This window comes from Mastomys coucha, unplaced genomic scaffold (genome assembly GCF_008632895.1).
Source record: "Mastomys coucha isolate ucsf_1 unplaced genomic scaffold, UCSF_Mcou_1 pScaffold21, whole genome shotgun sequence".
NCBI lineage: Eukaryota > Metazoa > Chordata > Mammalia > Rodentia > Muridae > Mastomys > Mastomys coucha.
The window spans coordinates 178,745,624-178,770,752 of NW_022196904.1; the positions used below are offsets into that span (position 1 = coordinate 178,745,624).

The window sequence follows — 25,129 nt, forward strand, 5'->3', positions numbered from 1 at the left end:
TGCCTCCCTCCACTCCCAGCCCCACCCCTGCATCCCCAATGTGTTGCACTTACTTGGTCTGAGTCCGTGCTGTGGGCTGCAGCCTGGCTGGCCAGAGACTGCAAGGACTCCACCATCTCCAACTCCTGCTGGTAGAAGCTTTGCACTTTCTTCTCCTGGAGGAATTCTTTAACTTTTTCACTCAACAAACACGTGAGGCCAGCGAGATCCAAAGTGTCTTTATTGCTGCAAGGAGCAAAGTTTTAAAACGCCCTGCAGAAAGAAACCACCACTTTGCTCCTTTTGGAGTACACGGAAACCAAAAGTTATCTAGGAGAGCCATCCTGCACCGTGCTTGTTTTGATTTGATGGTGTTGTTGAGGGTGCTTTGTTTTTACAAAAAGGGAAATTCATACGGTGCCCATTGTGTAGCTTTGGTGGAACTGTGCCACTTGATGGACACTCATGATGGATTATAAAGTGGGTTGAGAACAGCATGGAGGGGGCTAGGTTTTTGAGGGGAGAAGAGATCTCACCACATATCTCAGTGACATTCGTGCTTGTGTGTGCACAGAAGACAGGCACCTAAAGGGAACCATGCCAACTCAAGAACACTGGCAACCTCTGGGCTTCCACTCTCTGTGTTATATATACCTACAGTTTCCACTGTTTGACTTACTGAGTAAGTAATACATTTTCATGTTTGAAAAATTAAAGAGAAGGCTGGGGTACAGCTCAATGCTAGAGCACTCGCCTAGCGTGAGTTTGGCCCTGGTTTATTCTCTACCAGGGAAGAAAAACTGTGTGTGATGGCTGTGCATGTGCTGTGTGTGTGTGTGTGTGTGCTGTATATGTGTTTGGTCTGTGTATGCTATATCTGTGTGTACATGAATGTTCTCTGTGTGTGTGTGTGTGCTCTATGTGTATGTGTTGTGTATTCTGTGTGCATGCATGTGTATGTGTGTGCATGTGTGTGTGGTCTGTGTGCATGTGTGGGTGGTCTGTGTGCATGTGCTGTGTGTGTGTGTGTGTGTGTGTATGTGTGTGTGTGCTGTATATGTGTTTGGTCTGTGTATGCTATATCTGTGTGTGCATGAATGTTCTCTGTGTGTGAGCTCTATGTGTATGTTGTGTGTTCTGTGTGCATGCATGTGCATGTGTGTGCATGTGTATGTGCATGCAGATGCCAGAACTTGAAGATGCTGGTGTCCTGTTTTATTTCTCTCCGACACTCCCTTGAGAGCAGATCTCTCATTGATTTAGAGAGGGAGTAGACAGCCAGCCCCGCTGACCACCCTGCTCCCATCCCCTTCAGTGCACAGCATCCTACCCAGACTTGACTATAGGGTGGGATCTGAACTTAGGTGCACACACTTGGGAGACATGCACCTTTACCCACTCAGCTGACTCTCTAACCCCTCTGCCGCCAACCCAATAAAATAAATAAAAATAAAAAAGACAGAATAAAAAGTACCCCTGTGCTGGCTAGCTTTATGTCAGCCTGACACAATCCACAGTCATCTAAGGAAAGAGAACCTCAACTGAGAAGATGCCTCCAGAAGACTGTGTGGCAGGCAGGCCTGTAGGAAATGTTCTTAATTAGTGATTGACATGGGAGAGCCCAAGCTATCGTGGGTGGGGCCACCCTCAGGCTGGTAGTCCTGCATTCTCCTATAAAGGAGAATGAACAAGACCTGGGGATCAAGGCGGTAGGTAGCACTCCTCCATAGCCTCTGCATCAGCTCCTGCCTCCAGGTTGCTGCCCTGTTAGAGTTTCAGTCCTGACTTCCTTCGATGCTGAACAGTGAACTGGGAGTGTAAGTAAAATAAACCCTTTCCTCCCTACTCTGCTTTGGCCACTGTGTTTCAGAACATCAGTAGTAACCCTAAGTAAAACACTGCCTCGTTCTGCCCTCCCAGCTTGAAGCCTCTAGGGAGCCACTGAGAAGTAATTTTCTTTTTTTTCCTTTTTCTTTTTTTGGTTTTTCGAGACAGGGTTTCTCTGTGTAGCCCTGGCTGTCCTGGAACTCACTCTGTAGACCAGGCTGGCCTCGAACTCAGAAATCCGCCTGCCTCTGCCTCCCAAGTGCTGGGATTAAAGGCATGCGCCACCACCGCCAGGCAAGTAATTTTCTTTATCTCATATTTTAGCAAATGTGTGTATACTCATATTCCTCCTGGGCTTTGTGTCCCCTCTGTATTGGAGTGAAATTCATCCTTGTCGAGAACAACCCAGTTGGTTTTTGTTCTTGTTTCATGGTGAGGAGAGGCAGGATCGGGGTCATGGTGCAGGGTGCCGGTCACTTTGTGGTGGGGACTGTGATGTGCCTCGGTGCAGGCTTCTCCGTGGTTCATACCTGGAGGTTTGCTAAGCTTCTTGGATCTGAGTTTCTAGTTTTCAGCTAACTTGAGTAAGTTTGAGCAAGTTGCAGCCACCACCCAAAATATTCTTCTGTGCTCCCTCCATTCCTCCAGTAACTCCAAGTATAATATATTATACAATATATAATAATTATAATATGCTTGTGTTTCCTTCACAACAACCCTAGTACCTCTATTCTGTAGTCACTCTCACTTTACAAGAGAGGAAATTGAGGAACAGGGAGGTGGAGCCCATAGTACTCAGGTGGAGGATAGTTGATGATTTGTACCCTGGCTGACCCCAGCATCTGGCTTCCCTGCGGCCATCACGTTCTCAGTGAGGACAGACAGGGGACTTACTTTAGTGCCTCTTCTTCCTTCAGGGCTGGGTTCCGGAAGGGCTGGTCGTACACCTTCTTGTAGACCTCGGGCAGCTCAAGCATCCTTGCAATTTGCACATTCCACACTGGATCGGCCACCTTATCTAACAATCCAGGAAAGAGAGGCCACAGGAGCAACCCTGAGAGAATGTCTTCCCATGTCCAAATTACCACTAGGATGCTACTCTAGAGTCACAGAAGAGCTCTAGCCATCCTGAGAGGATGTGTGTGACAGACACATCTAGGGTGGGGACAGGTCTGTCACCTGCAATCTGTATGTTATGCAGATAGACTACTGGGACAGCCCTTGTAATTTATATATGTATTTATTGAGGCAGGGTCTCCCCGTGTAGCCCTGGCTAGCCTATAACTCATTATGTGGACAAGGCTGGCCTCGGATGCAGGAGGATCTGTCTGACTCTGTCTCCTGGGTGCTGGAATTAAAGGCATATACCACCCATGCCCGGCCGTTTTTGAGATTTTCAGCTGAAAGCCAGCCAGCTCAGTGCAAAGGGGGGCGATTTGGAACTACTTCTCATTAGTTCTTTTCATTACAGGTGTCTGATTAGATATTTCCATTACTGTTGATGGGTTTCATGGTGTTCAAGGTGTCCCCATCCTTTGGAACTAGTAGAGTACTCTACCCTAACAGACTGACATTTAGAATGTCAAAGTGCTTCAGAAATGGCGATGCTATCAAAATAAACTCACCAACCAGAGTCAGTAATTGTTTCCCAATTTACTTCTAATTAACATTCTTCAAAATAAAATTCAAAAATGCTGTTTTCCTAAAAACAGCATGTTAAACATAATTCCCCCAACAGGATTAAATCTTCTGTGAACCTTTTGGGAGTCTGACTTTGAGCTAAACAAGCATTTACTGAGCACACACCCGGAATAGCAGCTCATTTGGCAGAAACTTGCCGTACGTACAATAAATGGAGGCACTGATCTCCCGCTCTTCCCGGAACATGCGCACACAGCCTCGGACTCGGATGACATCTCCAATCCCTATCTTGGTTTTCTGCTCGATGGTCTCCTGCAGCTTCTTAAGCTGTGAGGTCATGCTAAGCTCCCTCGCAGTGCTCAGAATAGCTGGGTCTGTCAGGGCCAGGGGAAAAGAGAAGAGGAATAAGTGAGGGTTCCTCATGCTGGGGACACAGTTTGAGGGTCAGAGAAACCAGTACGACTGTTCTGATGGGGCGCTCTAGCACAGAGCTCCTCATACCTTTTCAAAGCTTCTCCCCGGACACATAAAGTTTGTGTGATGGTTTGCATATGCTCGGCCCAGGGAATAGCACTGTTAGAAGGTATTCTCTGTTGGAATAGGAGTGTCACTGTAGGTGTGGGCTTTAAGACCCTCATCCTAAACCAGGCGGGTGGTGCACACCTTTAATCCCAGCACTTGGGAGGCAGAGGCAGGTGGATTTCTGAGTTCGAGGCCAGCCTGGTCTACAGAATGAGTTCCAGAACAGCCAGGACTACACAGAGAAACCCTGTCTCTAAAAACCAAAACCAAACCAAACCAAAACAAAACCCAAAAAACAAAAACAGAGGTGAGACACTTGTGTCACAGAGAGGTCTAGCAACTTTTTCCGGGTCAGAGCCTTCTTTAAAAGAAGAAAAGCTACAGTCTGAATCAGTCTGACCTGCACTATGTGGCTGCAGAGACTGTGGCAGCACAACCCACTGCACTGCCCGCCCCACAGGATGAGGCCAGCTTCTGTAGTCAGAGTGGCTCAGTAGAGGCTCAGTGCTCTGTTCTTCTGCCCGCTGTAATTCCAAATACAGATGTGGCTACAGAAGCTGCATGACTTTGCGTTTTGTTATCACTCTGACTTCTGAGATGTGGTTTGCAATGCAACCCCAGATGGCCTCGAACCCTTCCCTCAGCTTTTGCTGTGCTGAGAGCCACTCAGCAGCTCCAAGTACATAACATCCTGTCATGTCAACATGGCCAGTTAGTTGGTAGCCTGCCTGCATGTCCATCCCCTTTTGATTTTTATCACTGCACAGGGCAGGTGGAGGGCAGCATTGGCTCCTGGAGCCAGAGAAACGGAACTTGTATCTCAGCTGGCTTCTCAGCTATGTTGACATCTCCTCATGTGCGATGCTTCTGCTTTCTCCTCAAGGAAATGAGGGTAATAGGAGTCTACAAGGACTACTGCTGCAGCGCGCGCGCACGCACACACACACACACGGACACACACACTCACGGACACAGACACACGCACACACGGACACACACAGACACAGACACACAAACACGCACACACACACAGAGACACACAGACACACACACAGACACACGAACACACACACACACACACACACACACACACACACACACACACACACACGGCTGCCGTGCATAATTCAACTGTGGACAGAGGAAGTGACAACTCTGCTATTATGACAACAAATGACTAAGCTCTCTAAGTGACAATTCTCTTTTCTTTGGGGACATTCACTGCCTCTGCCTCCCTAATGCTGGGATTTCTGGTTTGTCCCAGGTACTGAGCTGGCTGTTTTTATGAGACGACCGACTGTGTTTCTTCGCTGATGAGCCCACACTGTTGGTTTCATTAAACTTCAAGCAAACCGTGCCCATGAGGCTTATCACACAGCCTATTGCTTTATTTTTAACATTTATTTGATTTCATTCTCTTGCATAAAAAATAATCTTGATTTTTTTTTTAAATCCTTTCATTACTCCTGTTTTTAGTTATCCAGCAGCTGGGAGTTTCTGGAGCATAGCATGTTTATTGGGACAGATGTGGAACATGCCTTCTTTGGGGTCCATTATGTAAGGTGGAGGATAGGAGGAAACGTGGCCGACTCTCTCCAGATAGTGTTCTCTGCTTGAAATGACATTTGTTAACTGCGGATGTATTCCCTCAGCTCTGGTTCGTCTCAGGAGGGCTTCCTAATGGAGGGATCTTTGTTTTGGTCTTTTGCTCAAATGTTCTGCTTTCTGACCAACTACAGTTTTGACAGCCATGGTTTTGTAATGTGCAGCAACGCTAATACATGTGCTGTCCATAGCAACATAGGGAGCACAAAGAACTGAGCATGCGGTGACTGAAACCTAGGAAACTAGATGCAGAGCAATGGCTGCTCAGCTCACTGGGTTTCTCAATTTCTAAAGGCTGTTCTCCCCACCTCCCTAACTGCAGGCCCTCTCCCCACCTTCTTTCCCCCACCTCCTGGTCCTCCTGTACTCACTCCGTTGTTTAGGGGTACCTACAACCTGACTGCCAGATCACAGGAGTGCAGTCATCATAAGAGATACTAAAAAGCTCCATGTGGCCCCACTGGCATTATCAGGTTGACGGCTGATCTGAGAAAGAGGCTTTCACTTAAAGGGTAAACCCAATTGATGAAAGGAGGCTCTAGCGTGTAATTTAATGAATGTAATGAGACAGCTGGGGCCTGACAGAACTTCATTTTAGTGGTCTACTCCATCCTGAAGATAAACCCCCTTTAGCATTCTGATGGTGAGGGCCAACCTGTCTTAACATTGCTCATAAGCTAAGTGCAAATGGTATAGTCAATGGAACATCCACAGAGTTTACATTATAGTTTTCATTTAATTGATTGGAACATGATTTTGACTCACACTGAATTCTGTATTTTAAAAATTATCGTTTTGGGCCACCTTCCAATGAAAGCCTTTAAACTTTGGGCAATTAAATTAAAAGGAAAGAACAAGTGAGTTGGGAGCAATTTAAAAACACCACGTCACATGGAACATGACAAGGGCCCTTTCTAGCCTTTCTTTATATTTGCAAAGCAGCTTTAAGAGAAGATCGCTCTGTACGTGTTCACCGGCTGACCTGCTTTCGGACATCTAAGACCTCCTCCTCTTGGCATGTTCAGTATTAACAACTACTGTGTTGATCTAAAACACTACTAAGTTTAGGAGTTCCACAGTGTTGCTGATCATGCCACCCTTTTTAAAGCAGTGAATTAATCTGGATTTGGTGGCACACATTTCTGATCCCAGCACTGGGGAGGCAGAGGCAAAGGGGATCAATGTGAGTTTGAGGTCAGCTGGAGCCACATAGTGAGACCCTGTCCCTGCCAAAATGGAGCTAATTTAGAAAACAAAACCAATACCTAAACCACAGAACAAATCAGTCTATAACCTGTTTAGACTTTGCTGGGACAGAGCCATGCCTGATTGTCCCCTGTATCACCATGGCCCACTTTGTGCTCAAATGGCAGTGTCAAGTAGCTAAGGCACATCGCGTCCACAAAACAGAAAATGCATACAGTCTGCCTCTTTAGAGAAGAAGTTTGCTCACCTAACTCAGGTGTGGCTAGACTAACTGCGCCTTCTGATTAAGGGTTGTAAGTAAAGCCATAAGTCTGCAAACGACTCATAATGCTGCTGTGGTTGGCTCGCTTTTGTACCCTTCAAGTCTCAAGTGTTGGAAACTATCCAAACTGTACCTACCAGCGTTCCATCCCGGGAATGAAATAACAACAGATTCCTTATGAAATAGAGAGCTGCATTTTTGGCTCATAGGTCTGGATGCACAAGTCCAAGGTTAGGCAGTCTCTATGATTTGCAGAGTAGCATATCATAGCAGTATCGTATGTCTAAGCCAGGAAGCAAAGGGACTAAGGCAGGGTACCATTTGATATTATGTCCTCAATGACCTAGGACCTCACATTAGTTCCTGTCTCTTACATGTCCACAAGATCCTCCATTTCTGCCAACCCTGGGGACCAAGCCTTGACACAGACCTCTGGGAGACTTTCATCTAGACCACAGCCACAACGCAACAGTGTTAGGAGGTGGAATTGAACAGGAGGTATTCAGAGCAGGGGATGAGTCAATGCTACCATGAGAATGTACAGAAGGGCTTCTCTCTGTTTGCTCCTTGGGCACAAGAAGAACACACCAGAGGGAGCACCATTCAAGGAGCCATCTTGGAGGTAGAGATTGGCCTTCATCAAGCATCAGAGCCTGCAGGTTCTTTGGTTTCCCAACCTTCGGGCCCGACAAACTGTTTGTCATGTATTACCTGCCTAGAGTATTCTACGGAACAGCACTGTGACAGTTAATCTTCATTGTCAACTAGACTGGATTTAGAATCACCATGGAAACACACTCTGGGTATGTCTGTGAGGATGTCTCCAGAGAGGACTAATAAGAAACAATGCACCTGAGTTGGAGCTGTATTAATCAACAGGCTGAAATCCCCGACAGGACAGGAAGTGTTGTGGATGGGCCTGGTGCTGTTCTTCTGAACCAATCCCCTAATTGAATAAAGGAGCCAATCACTGGGCAAGTAGGCGGGACTTCCGGGTTGAATAGAGGAAGAGAGGAAGCAGGAGAGAGTGAGGTCTTTTTGGAGCAGGGACAGCAGAGGGCTAAGCTGTAGCTGCTGGAGTTCCCCGGTATCATGGTGGATCCACAAGGATTTGACACTGGAGGAATCAGATTTTAATAAGGCATACAAGATTAGATTTTAGTTGTTGCACCCAAAGATTGAGTTTCCATTGTTTCTGAACTAAATTTGTGTTGTATTTTCCTTCACATGGCAGCTTGTCTGGGTTCAAGAGAGAAAGGTATGGTAGCAAAGCGTGGGTTCGCCAGATGTGCACCACAAAGGCCGTGGTGGATTTGAAGCACGGGGTTGGTGTGGTAGTGACCCACCACTGGGAACATAATGAACTGGTAGAGACATTTCGGGAGCTCTGGGCCAGTGAATCTCCTTAGATAAAAACAGGTCAGCCATTCCCGCCAGAGGCACAAGTGCAGGAATAAGCCAGTTTTACTTTTTTAATATTTCCCACAACAAGGAAGGAGGAAGTGGTGGACAGTGGCATTCATCTTCCTCTGCTTCCTGTGTGTGTTGTGTGGCCAGGTACATCACTTACCTGCCTCCGTCCCTTTCCTGACAAACGATGAGCAGAAACGTCATTGTCCTTAAGTTCCTTCTGACAGCTGGACATGGTGGCATGTGCATTTAACCCTAGCAATTGGAAGGCAGAGGCAGGTGGATCTCTGAGTTTAAGGCTAGCTTGCATTGTGAGTTCAGGCCAGCCAGTATGATCTCCTCCGCTTACCCCTCTTTACCAGGTATTGTGTCACGGTAATTGGTAAAGTAGTTAACATACGCACAGACTCCTAGACTGCATAAGCAGGAGAAAGCTGGATGAGCACCCCCAGCTTCTGTACTTCCTAACTGTTGACGGGACGTAAGCGGCTTCCTCAAACGCTTGCCTTTTTTGTTGCTGTGATGGAGTGGACCTTCAAACTGTGAGCCAAAATAAACTTTTCTTCTCTTAAAAACAAAACAAAACAAAACAAAAAAACCAAAACCCAAAACATAAGCACAGACTAAGGGAAGTACCCAAACCAACAAATCCAGGGGTCTGGCTGTCTTACAGGTTCATCTCTTGCCTTCTAAGCAAAGCGAAGCCACCAATGTAGATGTTCTTAAATGATGGACACATGCTGAGATTCCACAGGACTAGCTAATCCCTAAGTAGACATACACTAGGAAACTAAACAAATGGGCACGTCGTTGGTTGGTACAGCCAAAGGGAAGGTGGGATTCTGACACATGATGGTAAAAATCAGGAGGAAAGCTCACAACCATGCAGCATGAACCCACAGACACCGGAGGTTACACACTGGAGTGAGAGACTTGATAGCCCCGCATGGATGCCATCATTCTTCATATGGGACAAAACAACAAAAGACATTGCTGGTGTCTGTGACTACTTGGAGCCTAAAAAGATCACTAGCGCTGCATACACCCTGTAAGTAATTATGAACTTAATTTAATTTTTTAAAAATTAACTTGGTTAGATGTACTCATGTTTTACCTGAATGCATCTGTATGTACCACATGCATGCCCAGTGCCTGAAGAAATCAGGAGAGGGTTTTGGGTTCCCTGGAGCTGGAGTTCTGGATAGCTGAGAGCTACCATGAGGGTGCTGGGAACTGAACATGAAAACTTTAAAAGTTACCTAAAGGACTGGAGACAAGGCTCAGTGGTTAAGAGCACTTTCTGCCCTTGAAGAGGAGCCCAGGTTGGGTTCCAAGTACCAACATGAGGGTTTAAAACCCTTTGTAACTGCAGTTCTAGGGGATCCAACGCCCTCTTCTGGCCTCTGTAGGCCTTGCATGCATATGCCACACTGGTATACATCCAAGTAAAACACCCATACACATAAAATAAAGTAAATGGACTTTTAAAAAAATTACCCAAGAGGACTGGGGCTGTTAATCCATGGTAGGATACTTGCCCAGCATGTTTAAGGTCCTAGATGTTAGATCTATAGCCCAACACACACACACACACACATACACACACACACACACACACACACACACACACCAAGCATCACTGGAGCACATTTACATAATTCCAAATACTTCAGTTAGTCAATGCGTTCAAAATATAATTTTAAAATTTATATTACTTAGCGGCTAACTTCCAAAGGACTCCTGCCTTAACAAGCTTTGAATCCTTGCTATGTATTTGAATATGTTAGAGTTCTCAACTCTGGATCGTGATAGCAGATACACTGGTGCACACACGTGGGAGGAACACTCTTCAAAATCCTTGCTCAGGAATTCTGACCTGATGGGCCATAGGCCACAATATCTTGGCTTGCAAGACAATAGGTGAGGTAAAAACTGTACTGTAGAAACTTCCAGAAAGCCTTTCTCAGTGCCTAGGTTTAAGAGAAGATGAGGGCCAAGGAGGTAGGAGAGAAGCAATTGCCCTTCTTTACTACAAGGGCAGGGTGTCTGTCAGGGCCACCAATGCAGCCCAGCAGCAGCCTAATGTGCAAACACTGACAGCTGTTTGATGAGCTACCTTGAGTGAAATCAAAGGACTGTGGCAAACATAATTACCTGAGGAAGACTCCGTGTTGCTCATCTTCTTCCAGCAGACGCAGTTTATAACCCCAGTGGCATCGTCCACTGAAAGAGAAGCGGCAAGGGAGGTGAGAGGCTTGGCTATGGCTGGAATCCTCGAGTCATTCCAGCTTGGAATCTACATTCCATCACTGCATTCAGCCAGACTGAAAGATGCCAGTGTCAACAACCTAGAGGAACAACTCCCTTAAAGAATGCTCCTTGTCTTTAGAAGCAACCTTCCACTACACACCAGCATGAACTACTTACCTGTGAGTACACACACACACACACACACACACACACACACACACACACACACACGGATCCAAGGGATACAGCCTCTGTCTACCTCTACGGCAGTGATGAATCTACTCTGGTAACAGTGGGTGGGTAACGCTAGGTGCAAAGCAACCCGAGGGAGTGCCCACATCCATAACCGGCCTTTCTTCTCTCTCTCAAACAAGGAAGCACCACGTGGCCTGTGGTTGTGCCCCTGGCACTCCGAACCCAGCCTCTGTCATCTCTTCTCTAGCTTGCTCATCCCCCAGCAAAGCGGCCCCCAGCGTTTGGCCCAGGGGTTCTCTGTGCAAAGGTCTCAGGCCAGCCCGCCCCTCTGTAGGGATACAGTAGAGATAAAGCTCATCACAGGACTCAGCCTTATTTTCCTAACAGAAAATAATTTTATACCCTGACCACAAAAATAGAACTACTCTGCCTTTATTTATAGCGCCAAAATGAAAAAAGAAAAATTACAGTTTCCGCGAGACTTGGATTTGTGACTATAGGGGACCTTGATGACCTCTGCTGAGAGAAGACAGGACTCGTCTGTCTGAATTCTGACAAACTCCAGACATAGGTGGCTGAGCGGGGTGGTAGGCCTCATGATTGAAACAAAACAAAGCAGTAGACTGCTGTGAAGGCCCAAGGCCTAAGGCCCACGTGATATAGAACAAAAGGGAAAATGCTTTATCGTCAGATTAAATCTCTGTAGAAAGAGGATGATTCTTTATAGTAAATGTAAGTTCACTTGTTGATACAAAGTGAGAAGAAGACACTGAAGGACATCTTCAAGCTCTGGATTTAGACTTTCTAAAGCAGAATCTGAAAATTGTAACTCATTAAACAAAGCTTGATACATTTGCTGGCCTAAACCAATAACAGCAACTTTTTCAATATATGGTTACTGCTTTAATATATAAAGAGCTCATATGAACTAGTGAGAAAAAGAACAAGCCCACAAGAGAAACTGTATCAAAGAAAAGGGATATGCAATGCATGGGAAATGTGTAAGTGGTCCGTAAGAAATGTCCATATGCTAAATCCACCAACTGACATGAAGAAAATCGGTTACATAATTTCTCAGCTGCTAAACTGACAGTTTAAAACACTGACAACCAGGGTGAGGATAGGGCTCAGTTATATAGCACTTATCTAGCATCCTGGGTGCCTGGGTTTTTTTGTATTGGAGATACACACAACAAATATTAATACCCTCATTGGGTACGAGAGGAAGTATGGATCAGCGGCTCACTTCTAAACAGCACGCACACATATCCTTTGACTTGGCCATCACTTCTAGTCAACTATTCCATGAGAAAACCAGAACAAGTGAATAGATATCTAGGATAATGCTGCTCACTGAAATAGGTGCTTATAACATTGAAAATGGGAACGACGTTTATAGATATGTAGTTGTTTAAATAAATTGTAATAATGTAGTATATGAGATTGACATGTTATGATGAGGACCTAGGTCCTCACTGTTGAAAGACACGGGCCTCTCTGTAAAACAAATCCCATATACCTTCTAAATCTTAAATGTATAAAAACTGAACAATATACTTCAACAGAAATTATTTTAAGACACTAAATGCTAGTAGTAGAATCTTTTAAAATATGGAAGAAGAACCTCCATTCAATGTGAACACTAACTGCCAGGTAAATTTCAAAAACAAAGAGAGACAGGGTCTAGCTCTATAGCTGGCTTGGACCCACTCCATAGCCCTGGCTGGCCTCAATCTTGCAGGACTGAGTGTACGAGTGTGGGGATTACAGGCCCCGGAACCATTGCACCTGGCTGGAAGTGTTTATACTGGAAGCAAGACTAGTAGCAAATGAGCAAACACTTGTTCTAGGGGACTTGAGGTTATCCTGGTCTAACCTGAGCATCTTTAGAATCACATGAGAGCTCAAGCAGCTGTCAACAGCTCTGTGTACTACAGGCCTGTGCCTACCAGACCCTGACTTCTCTGCTTCTCCTGCAGACCATGCAGCAGTTCCTGAGGCCTACCGCTGAGTGACAAAGCCACACCACATCCTTCCCGAGTGTGACACTAGGAGCCAGCGTGGGCGGAGATACAGTCTACACCTGCAGAGCATCAGGGAGCAGGCGCAGGCGCAGGCGCAGGAGAGCCCCGCTGGGCCTGCAGACAGCGGGAGGTAGTGGCTCTCTGCTTCAGCTGGCCACACAAGCGCTGAGTGAGGTACAGAGCGCCTTTCTGCTCTTAATTACTTCCACACGGCTGCCTTCCTGTAGCCCACGGATGTGTCATGCTCTCACGACACCCACTTGGAGGGAAAGTCTCCTTAGGGAAGAGCCAAACATCATCCTAAACGTTTCCACAGTGGAAAATGACTTACACGGAGCCCGTTTCTGTCACGCGGCGGATCAGATCCAACTCTAGGGCCGAAGGAAACTGAAATCCCCAACAGCCTCTTATTTGATCTGAAAACAACTCCAGATGACTGGGGTCGGGGGCCCGGAGAAAGCAGGGGATGCAGAAGACAAAAGCTATTTTGAGTTCTCTGCCGACAGCAGAGCATGCTGGGGCCAGTTAGCAAACAAATGGACTCACCCTGAGAAAGCTGAGTGAGTCAGTTTCCTCACCGGCAAACTGGAAATAGTTATCCATTTCCTATTAATAGTGTTTCCATAACTATTTCTAAACAAAATGGGGGAGAATATATGGAGCGATGAATGTAAAAAGTGCTTTGTCACTGAAAGCCATGGTTATGTCATCACCGGGGCACAGAGAGCAGTATGGCGTTTTACTACACACAACGCGCTTGCCCACAGCTGGGCATGCAGAAGGAGCGTTGGGCATGCTTGCAGAGTGGTCGGAGAAAAACAAGACCGACATCTTTGGTAAAATAGAGAGTCAGGAGAGAGGTGCTTGGCAAGATTTAAAACATACACATATAGAGAGGAGAGGAGGAGGGGGAGGAAGGGGAAAGGGAGAGAGGAAGGGGTTAGGGAGAAGGAGGGAAAAGGAGAGGGGGAAGGAGAGACAGGGGGAGGGGGAGAGGGACAGCGAGAAGGAGAGAGAGAGGGACAGTGAGAAGGAGAGGGACAGGGAAAGGGAAAGAGAGGGAGAGGGAGAGAAAGAGAGGGAAGGGGGAAGAGAGAGGGAGAGAGGGAAAGCGGGAAAAGAGAGATGGGGGAGAGGGAGAGAGAACATGTGGAGGGAGAGATCTCATCTCAAACATGTTCTTCATAAGCACAGGGATGATCACCTTCAGGACAGTAGGTCGAGGTGGAGACACAGTGACCCTGAGTGTCAATCAAATGTTCCTGGACATAAAGGTCACCTCCTACTTTTCCCCACGTACAGTGAGAAAGCACACTGCAGGCCAGGCCACACAAGTGATGGCGTCAGTCAGAGCAAAGGTCTGCAATTCAGTTGTACACCCCCCCAACACCCAAATGTCTATCCCCGTTTCTCCCATGGAGTCTTGGAGCTGTTCGACTCCAACAAATCAAGATGCTTGCTTGCATTAGGGTCAGAGAGACTACTCAGTGTCAGGAGCCTTCACTGCTCTCCAGGGGAGCCAAGTTTGGTTCCAGCACCCACACTGGGTGGCTCACAGCTGCTTAGAACTCTAACTCCAGGGGAGCTGACACCCTCTTCTTGTCTCCTTAGGCACCTGGACTCACAGGCACATAACCACACACTCGAAAAAAACAAGACACACCATACTAAAGCCCATTCTAGCAATTGTCCAGTGTCTAAACTATGGAGGCTCTGTACTTAGTTTTCAACATGAGGCAAGTTAGATAATGGATATTTACACCCTGAGTAACAAAATGTCTTTTTTTCCTCTCCCCTAACTGCTCCGGATATAAATCTTTAAAAACGATTGTTATCTAAATAGGTCTATTTTTACATTTACTGGGCCTCTTTTTAAAGGGATCGCAGTAACCACTCAGTCTGGTCCTTGGCTCTGCACCGCTGTGTGGCAGGTGGCAGGTGTCTCCCCTGACCATCAGTGACCGTGCATGGCTGCAATTCTTTCACGGTCTCTCCCCCACAGCGGTGCCTCACTACACACATCCATGTCGTTCTTACCTGTGGCCTCCTTTGCTTCGGGCAGACATGAGACTCCACAAACTCTCAAGAGAGCGCTTGTTTTTTTTTTGTGAGGCCCTGCTGCTCACAAGCTTGAGGGCTGCTGAAAACTCAAGTTCCAGCTGAGTGGGGACAGTTTCAGAGGATCGCTCTTACCTCCATAGCTGTAGAAAGTTTCTCGTTCTCTTACGCTGATGACAGCTCCCATGATATCTACTCGTCTTATTGGATGCCCGTTGTAAAAATATATACCTAAAAATCAAGAGGAAGCAGCTCATAACACAACCACATTTGCTTGCATTAAATGTCTCTCGGGCATAAGGTGTCACAAGTCACTGGCAAGCTGTGTGTTCAAATTCCAGTCTTTTTTTGTTTTTGTTTTTCGAGACAGGGTTTCTCTGTATAGCTCTGGCTATCCTGGAACTCACTCTGTAGACCAGGCTGGCCTCGAACTCAGAAATCCACCTGCCTCTGCCTCCCAAGTGCTGGGATTAAAGGCGTGTGCCACTACTGCCCAACTCAAATTCCAGTCTTAAGAGTCAGTCCTTGGCCGGGCGGTGGTGGCGCACGCCTTTAATCCCAGCACTTGGGAGGCAGAGGCAGGCGGATTTCTGAGTTCGAGGCCAGCCTGGTCTACAGAGTGAGTTCCAGGACAGCCAAGGCTACACAGAGAAACCCTGTCTCAAAAAAACAAAAAAAAAAAAAAAAAAAAAAAAAAAAAAAAAAAAAAAAAAAAGAGTCAGTCCTTGGCAAGTGGCAGGCTCCAAGAAGGTAAGTGGTCCTTTTAAGGAGCAGAAAGCAGAAAAATGGGCTCTTGAGAAGCCTGAACTAACGAACTAGCACAGCAGGGAAAAGCAGGGTCACCCACTCAGGTTGCTTAGCTCCTTTCCACATTGGATAGGATTGTGCTCATGCCAGGGTGGGAAGGTGGGAGTGGGTGGTGGAGAGGCAGGGGGAGGAGGGATGGGATAGGGGGTTCTGGAGGGGAAACCTGGAAAGGGGATAACATTTGAAATGTAGATAAAGAAAATATCCACTAAAAGAAAAAAAAATGATTGTGTGCTCTGTGAACACCATCCGCAGGGCTAAACACAGCTGTCACCTGATGTGAGCACACCACTGAGCCCAGGTGACTGTAAGGGAAGCTATGGCTTTATTTCTTTTTTTAGATTGATTTATTTTACTTTTATACATATGAATGGTTTGCCCGTATGCATTCATATATGTGCACGAGATGCATGCCTGCTGGGTCTCCCGGAACTGGGGTATGGATACTGTAAGCCACCATATGGGTAGATAAAGAAAATATCCACTAAAAGAAAAAAAAAATGATTGTGTGCTCTGTGAACACCATCCGCAGGGCTAAACACAGCTATCACCCGATGTGAGCACACCACCGAGCCCGTGTGCTCTGTGAACACAGTCCGCATCACCTGATGTGAGCACACCACCGAGCCCGTGTGCTCTGTGAACACCGTCCGCATCACCCGATGTGAGCACACCACCGAGCCCGTGTGCTCTGTGAATAGGAATTGAAGCAGGGTTCTCTGCAAGAGCTGGTTTCTTGATCCCTCTCTCCAGCTCCATGACTTTTTAAAACCACAACTTTCCTAAGAAACCAGTCATCATTTGTATGAACCAGTGAGGAAAAGATAAACACACTGCCCACTGGGGCCAGCTAACTGTAACTCAGGCACTTCTTAAAAGCCTGTCTGTAAAGCTCAGCCTACATAGATGCTGGAGGGGAGGGGGCCATCACTGAGGAGCAGCGATGGTTTTTGGTTTTGTTTTTTTCATATGTGGAAACACTGTCTTGAGGTTTTCTAGAAGCCCCCAGCTCCTAACTCCACTTTTATTCCCAGGACTTCCTGGCTGCTTCAGAGCCTCCCACCCAGACTCCATATCCTACTCAAGCTCGTGCGTCAGCCTCTGCCATGAACTCAGATCGCGCACCGGTTCCCAAGTAGTAGTCTCGCAGCCTTCAGCCCCGCCACACCTGCAGTCTTTACCTTCAGTTGCGAAGAATATATATTTTCATTTTTTTATTTATTCTATTTTTGAGGGCAATACATTTTTTTGTTCTTCTTTGTTTTGTTTTATTTTATTTTATTTTATTTTATTTTGTTTTTCGAGACAGGGTTTCTCTGTATAGCCATGGCTGTCTTGGAACTCACTCTGTAGACCAGACTGGCCTTCAACTCAGAAATCTACTTGCCTCTGCCTCCCAAGTGCTGGAATTAAAGGCATCACCACCACTGCCCAGCATATTATTATTTTTTTTAAAGATTTATTTATTTATTTTATGTGAGTACTGTAGCTGTCTTCAGGCACACCAGAGGAGGGTATCAGATCCCATTACAGATGGTTGTGAGCCACCATGTGGTTGCTGGGAATTGAACTCAGGACCTCTGGAAAGAGCAGTCAGTGCTCTTAACCGCTGAGCCATCTCTCCAGCCTCCAGCAATACATTATTTTTAAAAGACTTATTACTATTATTACTTATTTGAATGGATATGGATAAGAAGATGGTGTCACATCCCATGGAGCTGAAGTTAGAGGCAGTTGGTTGTCAGTTGCCCAACTGGTTACTGGGAACTAAATTTGGGTTCTCTGAAAGAGCAGCATTCAAATACTAAGCCACCTCTCTAGCCCCTTAGATATATATATTTAAATGGCCTTTTCCTTTGTAAATAAATATATTTGGATAGTAAACAAAGAAGCATGATTACTTCAAGCATTTGGCCAGCCCGGATGGTCAGACCTCTGGATTTCAATCCATTAGGCGACTATGGCCTGAATTTTACACTGACCATTGCTGATGGGTGGTTCTCTCAGAGGGATACTAGGAGCACAGGTGTGGCTTACAGAGAAAAGCACAGGGAACTTTGCTCTGAGCTGGCCCCTCTCTTGTGCACAGGTGTACTTCTAAGGATGAGCAGGTGGCTAGGTTGCCTCCTTAGGGCAACCTAGGAGGCCAGAAGCTGATGAGGGCAAGGTCCCCTGAAGGAGGGAGCCCAGTGTCACTCCTGAATGCTAGCCGCTCCTATTCATAAACACACAGGCTGACTGGGTATGACATGGATCTGTAGTCAACAGCCGAAATGTTATGACCCTTAAGATGAGGTGAGGGGCTGAACAAGTCTGTTTCCAAAGGCAGAAAGAAGACTGAATGAATGCATCAGCCAGTGTCCCCAAGTCACCAATCTTCATTCAACAAACTGTATCTGAATGTGTTCTCACTTGACAACATACTATATACCTCCTTGGAAAGGACTGAACATGGAGCTCACAAATGTGTGCCTTGGGAATTAACAATGGCCTACTTTCAAGAGCAGTCACTTGAGGCTGCAAGAAAATCCTCCTAGTCCCAAAGGACTCAGCAGAAGTCAGTCTTGAAAGACTCTCAGAACAATGGAGAAACAGAGACAGACAAACAGCAGATGGTTTGAATTGGGGGGCTGGTGGGGGGTACCTCTGAGGAAACTGGCTGAGGAAGAAACGCACTGCTTAAAAACCCAGAGGAAACTTCTCAGGGCACATTAAGACACAAACCACAGGGTAAGAAGCCAGGCCTCGAGACCATGGCTTACAACACTGCAAAAGAGAACCACTTCCTTCCACCACAGGGAGCTCTCTTCTGGAGCCCAAGGGCGCAGCTCTGTCCACAGAGAGAGTAAGGATCAAACAGCAAGCTCATGTCCCAGCCTTTCCCACAGAGCCTACAGCAGCCTGGGATATCCTGGGCATCTGTGCTCCCCTATGCTCAGATCCTAAGAAAAGGAAGCCACATTATGAGAACTTAACAAGCCGAGGTCCACTCACTGATAAGTGGATATTAGCCCAAAAGCTCAGAATACCCAGCACACAATTCACAGACCACATGAAGCTCAAGAAGAAGGAAGAACAAACTGTGGGTGCTTCAGTCCTTCTTAGAAGGGGAACAAAATACTCACAGGAGGAAATACAAAGTATGGAGCAGAGAATGAAGGAAAGGCCATCCAGAGACTGCCCCACCTGGGGATCCATCCCATATACAGTCACCAAACCCAGACACTATTGTGGATGCCAAGAAGTGCATGCTGACAGGAGCCTGATATAGCTGTCTCCTGAGAGGCTCTGCCAGGGCCCGACAAATATTGAGGCGGATGCTCGTAGCCAACTATGAGACTGAGCGCAGGGTCCCCAGTGGAGGAGCTAGAGAAAGGACTGAAGGAGCTGAAGAGGTTTACAACAACATCATCAACCAACCAGATCCCCCAGAGCTCCCAGCGACTAAACCACCAACCAAAGAATACATATAATACATATGGAGGGGCCCATGGCTCCAGCCGCATATGTAGCAGAGGATGGCCTTGACAGACATCAACAGGAGGAGAGGCCCTTGGTCCTATGAAGGCTTGATGCCCCAGAATAGGGGAATGCCAGGGAGGTAAGGCAGGAGTGGGTGGGTGATTTCATAGAAGCAGGGGAGGGGGGATGGGATAGGGGGATTTCTGGTGTGTGTGTGTGTGTGTGGGGTGGACCAGGAAAGGGAATAACATTTAAAATGTCAATAAAGAAAATATCCAATTAAAATAAAGTTTTATCTTTGCAAAAAAATTAATTTTAAAAAATCCAAACACATTAAATAAAGTAAAATTAAGAATTAAAAAAAAAAATAGAGCCAAAGTCATTGGTAAATTTGACTTAGATTTTAAGCCACTGTCGATGAATATCCACAACCCCAGGAAGATATTTCTGTTTCCTTTCCTTAAATGGTACAGGAGAGATAGCTCAGGGGTTAAGAGCACTAGCTATTCTTCCAGAAGACCAGAGTTCAATTCCTAACACCAACATGGTAGCTCCAGTTCCAGGGGACTCCAGCGCCCCCTCTGGCCTCTGAGGGCATTGCATGCTTAGGATGTGCAGGCATACATGCAGGCAAAACTCCTATATGCATAAAAACAAAATAAAATCATTAAAAATAGTACTTTTAAAGAGATCCACCTCAAGAAACAAGTTCAAAAACTTAAATCCAGGCTGGTCTACATGGTGAGTATCTGGCCAGCCAGGGCTTCATGAGGAATCCTGTCATCAGGGAAGGTGTCCTGCCAGGGCTACATGAGGAATCCTATAGTCAGGGAAGATGTCCTGCCAGGGCTACATGAGGAATCCTGTCATCAGGGAGGGTGTCCTGCTAGGGCTACATGAGGAATCCTGTCATCAGGGAAGGTGTCCTGCTAGGGCTACATGGGGAATTCTGTCGCCAGGGAAGGTGTCCTGCCAGGGTTACATGAGGAATCCTGTCGTCAGAGAGGGTGTCCTGCACATATCCTGTACATAGAAGCAAAGCTTTTAACACATAAGACAACGAACAAGCAAAAAAATAAACCGCACAACTAAATACTACAGACTTCACATTTCTACCAGTGAAACCCTTAGTTGAAGTGTATGGAGACAGTGTTTTACAGGGCAAGCCAAGCAGTACCCAGCCAGGTAAAATCTCACCAGCTTAAGGCACACTCTCCAATACAATGGCCCCACTCCAGCTACCAGCGTCCAGCGTTGCAGGGATCCTCTGTCTAGCCCGTTACAATGCTGTTTATGTGACTCCTGCAGCTTTGATACCTAGCCAAAACTCAGGAAGGGGCCATATTTAATGACTACAATTTAAAAGAAAGGGCACAAATCAGTGTCCCCTAAATAAAGTGCAGAGGAAGGTGTGGAGGGCTCCAAGTGAGACTCTGGGACACATCGCCCTCGGACACAGCATACTTAACTAACCAGGTAAGCTCATGTAAGCCTTAACACACACACACACACACCCCCCCCCCCGGGCTTTTAGTGGGTTTCATAGTGTAGGCCTGATCGATTCACTGGTCCTATGACCTCACCCAAGGTCAGGCTGATCACTCAAGCTAAGATTCCCAACCCTCAATTACTTGGGTATAGATAGGTCCATTCTGATAACATGCTCCATCGGCATAAACTAAGGTGGGGCCCCCACCTCCGCTTCCAAAGACACTCCTTTCTCAGGAAATTCCAAAGACTGAGAGATTATTGCCCAGGACCAAGGACAAAGGACAAACAAGTTCATTACAGCTCGTTTGTTCCCGGTTCTGTCTTCTGTAGTTGTTAACCTCTATTTTTTGTTGGTTGGTTTGTTTGCTTCAGATACTCTCTGGTGTTTAAATATTTCTAAGTTTTATGAAGTTGCAAGCATCCCATTTGGTTGGTTGGTTTTTGTTGTGTTGTTTTCTGTCCTTGAGCTGTCAAACCCTGGGACTACAGGGAAGCATCACCACATCTCTCTTGTCTTGTTTTTAGAGCCATTCTGTCATGTAGACCAGGCTGGCCCTGGATGTAGCTGAGAATGGATGACCCTGTGTTCCTCATCTGCTTCCACCTCCAGAGTGCTGGGATTACAGCTGGATAATCCACATCTGGCTCACAAGAATTCTCCTGATGGTGACCTAAGACACAAGACCAAGCCAAAATCCGGGGGTAGTGGGGTTTCCTACCCTCTTGGAATTCAACATGGTAAGACGATGACGTTTGCTTCATCCATGAGATTTCCTCTTACAGATGAGCAAGAGACAGTCTCGCCTAAGAGGCAAAGGGTCCCAGGGCTGGTTCTCACTGGTTTTAACACATCATCACATCCTTTTGCTCACAGGGATGTCCCTGGTACTAGCTGGCTTCCTTACTCACAGATCTTTTAAGGAAGACTGGCATTTGGTGTGAATTAATTTCTTCCCAAGGAGATGAGCTATAAAGAACACCAGATAATTCTGGGAAACTCTGGAGCAGGCTGGCTGCCTTCTAAGTGGAGGGAAAAAAAAAATCCAGACTAAGTTCAACAGTAGGTAGGGAGTAAAGGTGCAGGAAAAGAATTCTGTCCAAGCCGGGCAGTGGTGGCGCATGCCTTTAATCCCAGCACTTGGGAGGCAGAGGCAGGCAGATTTCTGAGTTCGAGGCCAGCCTGGTCTACAGAGCGAGTTCCAGGACAGCCAGGGCTACACAGAGAAACCCTGTCTCAACCCCCTCCCCCCAAAAAAATTCTGTACAAACAGCTTTAGGAAAAGGTCATCCAAGCACATAAAATGGACTGCATAAACCTCTTTTCTTTTCATTCAAACTGTGACTATTTGAGATCCTGACTTTTTTTTTTTGACTCAAAGATTGTTATTCAGAAGGTCCCTGAATAGAAACTTCACAAAATTGCAAGGGATTTAACCAAACTTCTCACAAAACACAGTATTGAACTCCCAGAGGACTACCCACAGCCACCTAAATTATTCCAATCTATATATTTGTTAAACTTTTAGGTATGATAATCATATCTCTAGTAACCAATACTTTAATTTTAAAAATTGTGGCTGAGGAGATGGTTCAGTTAGTAATACACCCAAGGCACAAGCAGAGTGGCCTAAATTGTGACCACCGGCACCCACAGAAAAGCCCAGCTTGTCTGTATATACCAGTAACCCTGTATGGGATCAAGCAGACATGAAAAAAGTCTTTCAAGTTCATTGGCCAGCCAGCCTACCTGAACGGACAGCCTCCAAGGTTAGCAAAACACCTTGCCTTGAAAAATAAAAGTGAGGCCGGGCAGTGGTAGTGCACGCCTTTAATCCCAGCACTTGGGAGGCAGAGGCAGGTGGATTTCTGAGTTCAAAGCCAGCCTAGTCTACAGAGTGAGTTCCAGGACAGCCAGGGCTATACAGAGAAACCCTGTCTCGAAAAACAACAACAAAAAAATAAAACCCCCAAAAACAAAAAAATAAAGGTGAGCCAAGTGTGGTGAGGTGCACCTTTAATCCCACCACTTGGGGAAGCAGAGGCAAGTGGATCTCTGTGTTCAAGGCCAGTTTGGGCTAGAGTGAGTATTAGAATAGCCAGGGTTGCCAGGCGGTGGTGGTGCACGCCTTTAATCCCAGCACTTGGGAGGCAGAGGCAGGTGGATTTCTGAGTTCGAGGCCAGCCTGGTCTACAGAGTGAGTTCCAGGACAGCCAGGGCTACACAGAGAAACCCTGTCTGGGAAAAACAAAAACAAAAACAAAAAAAGAATGGCCAGGGTTACACTGTGAAACTTTATCTCAACTTGTTCGCCCCTCCTTGCCTGCCCCATAAGGTGAAGGGCTGGAGAGGTGGCTCAGTGGTTAAGAGCACTGGCTGCTCTTCCAGAGGACTAGGGTTCAATTCCCAGAACCCATTTGGTGGCTTACAATCATCTGCAACCCCAGTTCCTCTGAGAATACCTGCATGTACATGGTACACATAAAACATCCACACCCACAAAATAAAAATAAAATGTATAAAAAAACAAAATTTAGAAAGTGAAAAATCCAGGAAGATACTGAAAGGTGCATACATATGACTCCCACGAACATTGTGCTATACAATGCTTTACAGTTTCCACTGGAGTTTCTCAAGGGTCCACCTACTCCAAGCAGATGTTGTCATAACTCACAGATAAGCCAGATGTCATCTGTCCTCCCAGGAGTTTCTATTACTTTGATTGTGATTAACTCAAACCAAAACCAACCCCCACGCGTTTACTAAGAGGACACCAAAACTTTGCAGAAAGTGAGTCACATAACCAGGAAGGTTAAGTACCACATTAAGACTTATGCCTGCCTCGTCCACTCAAAAGCCAGCCAGTTCCCAAAAGGAATGGCGGTATTCTAAAGTATGGAAGACCTCAAGCATATGTGGTTTTAGTTAGGTATTCTATTGAGAAAAGGTCTTATGTAGCCCAGGCTGGCTTTGAACTCCTGATCATCCCTACTTCCATCTTCCAAGTGTTGGAATTATATCTGGTTATATAAAGGTTGGGAGAAAGGGCTCAGTGCAAAGGTTATGCCCTCAAACTTCTATTATCTTAAAATTTTTAGACTGTCTTTAATTTACACAAAAATCATGGAAATGAACTCTTTCCCAAGTTGAGGCTAGATAACTTTCAGACAGGGCTCTTCAGATGGGCTAAGCCTGTGGCTTTTTGTATCTTTGAGGAAAACTGAGTGGTCAGGGTGCAGCACAGGGCATCCATTAGGCTAGCCGGCCACATACCTGGCATTTGTTGGGACTCCTTCATCTCCAGGATATCCTTGATGTAGAGTTTTGCAAAGGCTTGAAACACAGGATCCAGACCCCAAAAGAGGGGCGGAACCTCCTCTTCCCTTGGACTGGATTCACACTCCATCGAAAGGCAAGGTTGTGGCATCTGCTAACCCTGAGCCAAGGCTCTATAAAAGACACAAAAATAAGGTTTCAAGGTGTTTAATGTGGGTAAGGGTCATCCCGAAGTCTTAGGAGGGTAAAACAGGGGTTCAGGACCCTGTCAGGCTTCATGCCTAGCAGATGGCAAAATGCTCCTTGCGTGAGGCTCCTTCCCGCGAAATAACCAACTGAGAATCAGTTAAACACCAAATTTTCTTTTCAGACATGGTCTCAGATAGCCCAGGCTGATCTTAGTCTAGCTATGTAGTTGAGGATGACTTTGAACTACTGATTCTCCAGCCTCCTCCTCCAGTACTGGGATTAGGAGCATGTTCCATCAGGCCTGGTTTATACAGTGCTGGGGATCGAACGCAGGGCTTCTTGCAAGGGCGCTTCACGCAAGCTAGGCAAGTGCTCTCCAACAACTGAGCTACATCCCCTAAATACGAACTCCCCACTTTGAGGATAACCATCCACACAGGCGTACCCTAAAGGAGTTTTAACGAATAAATCCGGAGAGGAATGGCGCCCTGTGGCCGTGGATTTTGGGCCCTGGAGGTGTGTCTATCCACGCTTCGATCTTTCACCTTCTGGGAAGAGCGGAGGAAAGGAAAAGGAGGCAGAATGAGAGAGGTTTACAGCCTCTCCCGGAGCAGGAACAGTTAGCCAAGATTGCCCAAACAGTTCCGGTTGCGAGAAGGAAGCGAGCACACTCCCGCCGGCGTATTTCCTTCCCGCCACCCGCGCCGAGCTACGGCCAGCCACTCCCACCGAGGCCACGCCCCCGACGCCCGCCTCGCAGGTCACGCCCATCACACGCAACGGCTCCGCCCACTCAGTCTTCCGGGTCTACTCCCTGCGCAGGCTCTTCGGGGCCTCGACGAGTGTCCGGAGATTCCCGAGCCAGCTCCGGAATTCCTGCTGCTCAAATCCCGCCTTCCACGTCACATTTGTCACTCCGATGCCCTC

General features: G+C 46.6%; 1 protein-coding gene across 1 annotated transcript in view; it reads right to left on the bottom strand.

Moving 5' to 3' along the window:
• Stn1 (STN1 subunit of CST complex) overlaps positions 1 to 24,928 on the bottom strand; it is a 37,727-nt gene extending 12,799 nt beyond the window's left edge. The window contains exons 1-7 of the mRNA XM_031390615.1: positions 24,648 to 24,928; positions 24,011 to 24,186; positions 15,115 to 15,210; positions 10,607 to 10,675; positions 3,654 to 3,821; positions 2,701 to 2,824; positions 54 to 225 (exon numbers count right to left, since the gene is read on the bottom strand). Coding sequence (XP_031246475.1) covers positions 54 to 225; positions 2,701 to 2,824; positions 3,654 to 3,821; positions 10,607 to 10,675; positions 15,115 to 15,210; positions 24,011 to 24,164 — 783 coding nt within the window. The 5' untranslated portion in view covers positions 24,165 to 24,186; positions 24,648 to 24,928. The remainder of the gene's footprint in view (positions 1 to 53; positions 226 to 2,700; positions 2,825 to 3,653; positions 3,822 to 10,606; positions 10,676 to 15,114; positions 15,211 to 24,010; positions 24,187 to 24,647) is intronic.
• Positions 24,929 to 25,129: the final 201 nt, after the last annotated feature.